Source organism: Paramisgurnus dabryanus, chromosome 22, assembly GCF_030506205.2.
Source record: "Paramisgurnus dabryanus chromosome 22, PD_genome_1.1, whole genome shotgun sequence".
Classification (NCBI taxonomy): domain Eukaryota; kingdom Metazoa; phylum Chordata; class Actinopteri; order Cypriniformes; family Cobitidae; genus Paramisgurnus; species Paramisgurnus dabryanus.
Window position 1 is genome coordinate 9,046,113 of NC_133358.1, and position 7,177 is coordinate 9,053,289.

The following is a 7,177-nucleotide window of genomic DNA, read 5'->3' on the forward strand; positions in this document are numbered from 1 at the left end:
CACTTTGGATGATCTAAATCAGTCAATACACAACTTTCCTTTTACGTGGACTGACAAAACAAATCTCCCTCATTTTATCCCTCTCAACTTTGCATAAAAAACCTGTGGGTGGAAATGCTCATGAAAATTAGGCTTTGATAAGATTTTTGCCTCTGTTGATTGGCAGTAAGGTTCCCTATGAGGAACAAGCATGGCAGATCTTGACAGACTTGAAAGATATTGTAGACCTTGTTGTCACTCCAGTTCACACTGAAGATTCTATAGCATATCTTGATTTTAAGATATCAGAACACAGAGTGAGATTTCAAGAGGTATTTCCAGATTCAACACTTCGGCCAAAGCACCATTACTTGGAGCACTATCCCCAACTTATTCGTCAGTTTGGTCCACTGGTGGCAGTTTGGACGATGCGTTTTGAATCCAAACATAGCTTCTTTAAGAGAGTTGTCAGACACACAAGCTGCTTTAAGAATGTGCTCCAGTCATTGTCAATGAAACATCAATTTCAGATAGCATATTATTTGCATGTGAGCTCTGTCCCCAAACAATCTTTTGAAGTTACAGATGTTTCTATACTACCACTTGATGTTCTAAATGAAAACATTGCCCAAGCACTGAAGCAAAAATATGTGCATATTGAAGATGCATGTTTGTCGAAAAATGTTACATACAATGGCCTAAATTACAAGACTGGAATGATTTTGGCACATGGCTCCCTAGCAGGACTCCCAGAGTTTTGTGAAATTGTCCAAATGGTTGTTGTGCTAGACGGATTATGTTTTATTGTCAGGAAGCTGAAGGCATGGTACTTTGAACACTACAGATCATTTGTCTTGGAAAAGTCTTTGAATTCAGAAGTGTTGCTTGTAGAGCCTCATGAATTAAGGGATGTGTACCCACTTGCAGATTACTGTGTTTCAGGGATGCATTTTACAACAGTTAAGAGATACATACATGGTTAGGTATGTAACCACTTGTATATAAGGAATTTGACTGATGTATTTCACTTCATTTAGTGACTATTATTAATGTTATGTCTTTTCTCTCTTTAGATTGTCACAATGGCTTGCACAAAGAACATAGGGCTTCGAGTACTTTTTGGAAAAGATGATGCACACAAAATGTTCCTTCCTAATGGCTTGCCTGCATCCCTGGATGATATGCTTGAGAAAGTAAAGATGACTTTTAATTTGAGAGGAAACATAAGGCTGCAGTACTTGGATGCTGATTTTGGTGAATTTGTTAATGTAACTGACATTTCTGAAATACAACATCTTGGCACCATAAAGGTAATTCAGCTACAGGATGAAATGTTTCCAGTGCAAGAATTAGGCTCTTCAGCCACCTCAGGATTGACCATGGAGATGGATGACGTTACATCTGAAATTTCATGCAATACAGAATGCAGCACAGAAAGCCCAAACATTTCACATCCTGAGTCTGTTTTGTCCAGAACCCATCCATGGCCAACAAATTTCCCAATCCCGTGCTTCTCATATGAGACTGAGCTTCAATTAGAAAGGGGAAATGCTGAATATCAAGCTAATAAGAAGGTGTTGACTGTTGGGTCGAAGATGAAAAGTGACATTCTACAAAAAGTGGCAGAACAAATCTACAAATTTAAAGCATATCCATTAGACACTGATTTTAGTGAGGTAGCAGAGGCGTTAGTGGAGAGACATCCTTGCCTAAAGGAGCCCGGTTCCTGTTGTGGATCCTATGGATAGAAGCAGAGGCTAAAATTTAAAATGGCCAACTACAGAACCATGCTGAAATTACATGGCTGTGCCGAAATTAATATTAATTCACTAAAAGCTAAAGGTAATGAAGATGCTCACCCATCTAAGAATATTAAAAGACCAAGACGAGCAGAGGCAAACTACTGTCCTAGTCTGCCAGTTGGTGAAACAAGAGAGAGCCTTGAAAAACTGCGGATAACTCTTTTGAATGAAGCGAAGAAAAAAAACAATGATAAAGTAATTCGTGAAATTATGGCAAAGACTTTTGCCTATAGGCGTTATGAAATCGTCACAGAACAGCCAAAAATAGCAGATTTTATGAATAGATGGCCTACTCTGTTCCAGGAGAATGAGGTATTTTTTTTTGCACGTAAAGCTTATGTTTGATCTTACTGTAATTGCTATGTTGTCTAATGAGAACACACTTCTGTTTTTTATCTTTTAGATCAATGCAGAATTTCTCCGCATCACAACAGTCCCCCTTCAGATTCGATTCTTTGCAGAATTAGACAGACTTTCCACAAATCTTGTAAAAGTTATCAAAGGCAGAGGTGGAGCCATTCGTTCCAAAACTAGCCAATATGTGTTGGCATTTGATGAGGTACACTAAACTTCACAGTTCAGTTTTTGTTGTATTCACAGCCTGCTTTAGTTTACATTTTTGCTGCACTCCCTTTATTTATTGGTATTTACTGCTGATAAGTCTTTAAATAATTTTCAGACTAGTGACATAAATATAAGGAGAGAGTGTATCCTTAGATCCATCATTCTCTACCTTGGTGAGGATGACAAAAACCTGATAAAAGACTACATGGTAAGGACAATTAATATTAATATTGATGATGGCCACTGTTCTGTGCTAATATGGTAATTTGTTTGTAGAATATTTTAAGCATTTTAGAGACATTTTAAATGTATAACATTTTCAATTACAGTTACATCATTTTTAATATGTGCTTTAACATTAGAAATGCTTAAAATGTCGAAGTCCTGTTGTGTAGCTGAAGTGTTTAACCATTTTTTTGTGTGTGTGTGTGGCACTGGTTTGTGCAGGTACAATTTTAAATTATTATAATGTGTGGTGTACCCTTTTTTTTATTTCTTTTGCAGGATATACAAGATGAGCAGGAATCAGATGACCTCTCTAAACAGACAATGGCCATCTTTGTGAAACGAAAACCATGTGAGAGACCCTTTGAAATGCCAGATGACGTGGGAATCGTCATAGAAGGAAATGTGGTGTTGAATAATTTAAAATCAGTTGCATCTTGCTTTTCTTTTCTTTTTGGCCTAATGTATTGTTTAAACCTCAGCTACCCACGAGATTTAAAATACACATTTGAGATGATACAAAAGTTATTTATGGACCTTGAAGGTCAGAAAAAGTCCAGCAAGGTGCACAATCTTTATGTGAAGTTGCTACAAACAGAGTAAGCATTTGGGTGGGAGGACAAGTAATTTATTATTATTATTTGGCTGAAATATTTTTGATATCAAGGACCGATGGTTTAACATTATGTAGCATCTACACTGTTTTGGTTTGTCTGAAGTCTTTATTATCCAAGCTTTTCTTCTCTAGGTTGCTGATTAATTTTTATTTGTTGTGACTCAGCAAAGGAAAAAAGTGGCATTGACAAATTGATTATTAAAAACAAGAAGTTATCAGTTACATGAAGTTGTGATTCATTGTGTTTGTCTTACATTATATTTTAAATAAAACCAAGTGTTATGCGTATGGTGTCAAAATATAGTTATTAGGAGAGCCAGATCCACCTTTGAGGTTACCATGGTCTGAACCTCTGTTTTTCCAAGGTGTATGACAGAGATTCAGACCATTGGAATGAAATATGCAAGAAGATTAATATCCTAGGTTCACCACTGAACACTCTTAAAACTAATTTTGTCTTGTTAATTTATTTGAACTCAAAATCCACATGAAATGACACATTTGTTAAAATAACACAATGTGTTAAATAGGATAACCCAAAACAATGTGTTAGAATGAACACATCCTTTCTTAGACTGAAGAAACATCAGAGCCAGCTGCAAATTTCATGTATATTTGCCTTGACGAGTTCTGAGGTGCAATTTCTGGGCAATCATCTGGCTCGGTGCCACAGAGAACCGCATGATCTCTGCAAATACACACAAAAATTGCAGTTGGCTTAGATGTTTCTTCAGTCTAAGAAAGGATGTGTTCATTCTAACACATTGTTTTGGGTTATCCACAGAGAACAGCATGATCTCTACAAATACACACAAAAATTGCAGTTGGCTTAGATGTTTCTTCAGTGGTGAACCTAGGATATTAGTTGTCTTGCATATATCTAATTGCCGTTGGCAGTCTTTGGTCTAATAGAATGTACTAGTTGTTTGACATCAGTCATAATTATTTGTCTGCAGAGTTTAATCATTTTATCCATGCACTATAGCTATATATATTTTCACTTCAATGTTAGCTTGGAGCACTGCCTGTGTACTTTTGATTGAATCTTTTTCCCTGTTACAAACTTTTTATATTTTTCAATAAAATGTTTTGTATCACATTTAATTTTAGTAAAAACATAAAGATAATCCGATTAGATGCCCTTTAAAACATATAAATACATTAACAATAAATGAAAAAGCAGGATTTTGTTTTATCATATTTTGCTTTAGTGTAAATGTAAAATAAAGGTAATCCTGGATTGTATTGAAGTTTAACTATTAAGTGGTGTGATATTCAGGGAATATCAGGGTTCTATTTAACTGTATGTAAACCGAGCACCTTTGACCAATGATAAACTTTATTGCATGACATGCCCCCTACCTTTCGCCACGCCCATTCCGACCTGCAGCAAACCATAATTGAGTGTGACTGCCTCCTGCGCTAACTGCCAGGGCACAGCTGACCCTACTCAAGTAATCAGGGAGAAAGCGATATAAAGACCACAAGAAGCAGCAGGGACTGTTTACACGAGACAAGTTTCAACTGGAATCTGAAACAGTTATATTAATTTTTATGGAAAACAAGTTTGTGAAAACGGGTTTTAATGTAAAAGTTTTTAAAAAATATGTTGCTATCTTGCTATGTGCTCGGTGTAGACTACAAAAATGAATCTGTGAAAACTGTGACGGTGTGGGTGCGCTTGTTCGTGTTGACTGTGTTTTTATGCAGATGTAATGAGGCGTGCAGTCCATACTGTAGCTTGTAAGCACTAACGACGGGTCTGGCATACATTGTACAATGATAGTCGTTTTCGCGGATCCGTGTGATCAGATTTTTTTTGCCAACATTTTTTGTCTATACAAAGAAAAAAATTGTAGTACAATGGTGTCGTATGAACGTATCAGTACAATAACCTGTCTAATGTGTGTTCCCCTTTTCCTAGGAAGCGACTTAATGCTGCGTTCCAGGCATGTTTTTGAGCATGTGAACTACGACTTCAAAACCACGACTCACGACTCTGAACTGGGAGTATGCGTTCCAGGCAGCCTGTAACCCGTGTTTTTACAACCTTCTACCTGTAAAAGTGCACTGGAACGGGAGTCAAATCCGTGACTTCCTACCCGTGAACTCGTATTAGATCGTTGTACTCCCAGTTCAGAGTCCTGAGTCGTGGTTTTGAAGTCATGATTTACGGGTTACAGGTTGCCTGGAACACAGCATAAGACCCAGGCTGAGCTGACATAACTATCCAGTACTGCACGAAGCAAGCGATTCCCCGAATTCACCAGGATGCCCAAAATCACGAGGCACCCACAAAGCCCAGGAGGACAACTCAGCCCCTCACTGCCCCCCATTCCCTTCACTATTGTTAATAAAATGCCCCACTTTTGCATTTAAGCATATGTCTGTGTCCTACCTCCTTACTGCCCTGCTAAAATAAAAACTGATTAAAGTGCTTTTTAAAGAATGTATTGGAAGCTGTAAATGAGATTTCACTTTGTAACATAATTTCTGTACTAAAGTAAAAATTATTTTTATGCTATGCATAACGTTACATAAGAGTGAAAACATATTTTAATTTTATTAAATAAATTACCTTGCATCAAAGTAAAATATTGATTTGAGGTTATGCTACATATGATGTTACATAAAAATGAAACTATATTTTGATTTTATAAAAGAAATTACCTTACATGAAAGTAAAAACGTGATTTGAAGTTATGCTACACATGAATTTACATCAAAATGAAACTGTATTTTGACCTTATAAAAGAAATTACCTTATATGAAAGTAAAAACTTGATTTGAAGTTAAGCAACACATGAATTTGCATCAAAATGAAACAGGATATTTGCATTATAAAATAAATGACCTTACATCAAAGAAAAAAGATAATTTCAAGTTATGCTACATATGAAGTAACAACAAAATGAAACTATATTTTGACCTTATAAAATAAATTACTTTACATCAAAGTGAAAACATGTTTTGAAGTTATGCTACACATGAAATTACATTAAAGTCACACTGATATTTGCCTCTATACAACACATGAGGTCACATCAATGCAAAATTGGGATTGCAGGTAATACAAAATATGAAGTGACAGCAGACTTAAATTTAGATTTCAACTAATATAACATACATATTTACATCAAAGTGGAAATAAAGTTTCAATGTGTAAGACAAAATAGGTAATGTCAAACTTGCAATCTGATTTAAAATTGCAGGACAAACAAAGTTACAGCCAATGCCAGTTTTGCCTTAGTAAAACCTTGGCATTTCGGGTTGGTTGAATTGAGTTATTCTCAGTCATCTAAAATGAGATATTAACTTCAACAAACTCAGTTAATGCAGATGTTACCAAATGAAGTACAATTTCTAAGTTGATCTGACAAAACATTTTTTACAGTGTAGCTTGTTTTGGTTCAATGGCACGTTCAGTCCTGGAGCCTCGTGATATTTTGTTTCACCATGTGGCAATTAGCATGTCAAATCAAACACCATAAAAGCAAATAGCAAAACGAAAGTCGCTTCTATTTCCAGTCGGGTGGATTTTTCACAAGACCCTAAAGCACGGTTGTGGGGTGCACGCACACGCTCGTACACACTCCCGCAGATACACACAAACAAGGCCTTTCCTTTCTCACAGTGGTATGGAAATTACCCAGAGAGCATAACAATGTTTAAACCCTGACCTCAAGACTGTGGCAGTATAAATTTTCCCAGTCGAACCTGTTTCACCCTTGTGACCTTCCACACCAGGCCATGGTGCTATCAGTCAGAACCTGACCCTCCCTCTGACCTATAGGGTAACACACACGCACACATATATGCTACTCAGCAGCACATATATCAGTCGGTTACGAGACCTCAAGTAACCACTGGAAACCATAGTGTTGCATTGGTTAATATAATTCACGCAGATGTGGTAAGCTAGTAACACCCATGGGAAATAATTACAAATGAGATTCCTTTCAAAATCATAATACTGCAGTTTCACCTAGAC

General features: G+C 36.6%; 1 protein-coding gene across 3 annotated transcripts; it reads left to right on the forward strand.

Annotated features, from left to right (window-relative positions):
- The first annotated feature begins 788 nt into the window (after nucleotides 1-788).
- LOC135769839 (uncharacterized) lies at nucleotides 789-6,579 on the forward strand. 3 transcript variants are annotated; one of them, XM_073813158.1, is made up of 6 exons: nucleotides 789-962; nucleotides 1,053-2,093; nucleotides 2,185-2,340; nucleotides 2,461-2,553; nucleotides 2,850-2,922; nucleotides 5,111-6,579. In XM_073813158.1, coding segments are annotated over exons 2-6 (669 nt in total). In that variant the 5' UTR covers nucleotides 789-962; nucleotides 1,053-1,748; the 3' UTR covers nucleotides 5,113-6,579. The 3 variants fall into 3 exon arrangements, with proteins under 3 accessions (XP_073669259.1, XP_065135439.2, XP_073669258.1); XM_065279367.2 differs by lacking the exon at nucleotides 5,111-6,579 and having other exon boundaries at nucleotides 2,850-3,620; XM_073813157.1 differs by lacking the exon at nucleotides 5,111-6,579 and having other exon boundaries at nucleotides 789-2,093; nucleotides 2,850-3,620.
- The last annotated feature ends 598 nt before the right edge of the window (nucleotides 6,580-7,177 follow it).

What these genes read in the sequence shown, in the direction of transcription:
- LOC135769839 (XM_073813157.1), top strand. Translation starts at nt 1,749, where the DNA reads ATGGCCAACTACAGAACCATGCTGAAATTACATGGCTGTGCCGAAATT. An exon ending in ATGTGTTGGCATTTGATGAG is followed by an intron (nt 2,341 to 2,460) that starts GTACACTAAACT and finishes AATAATTTTCAG; the next exon opens with ACTAGTGACATAAATATAAG. An exon ending in ACCTGATAAAAGACTACATG is followed by an intron (nt 2,554 to 2,849) that starts GTAAGGACAATT and finishes TTTCTTTTGCAG; the next exon opens with GATATACAAGATGAGCAGGA.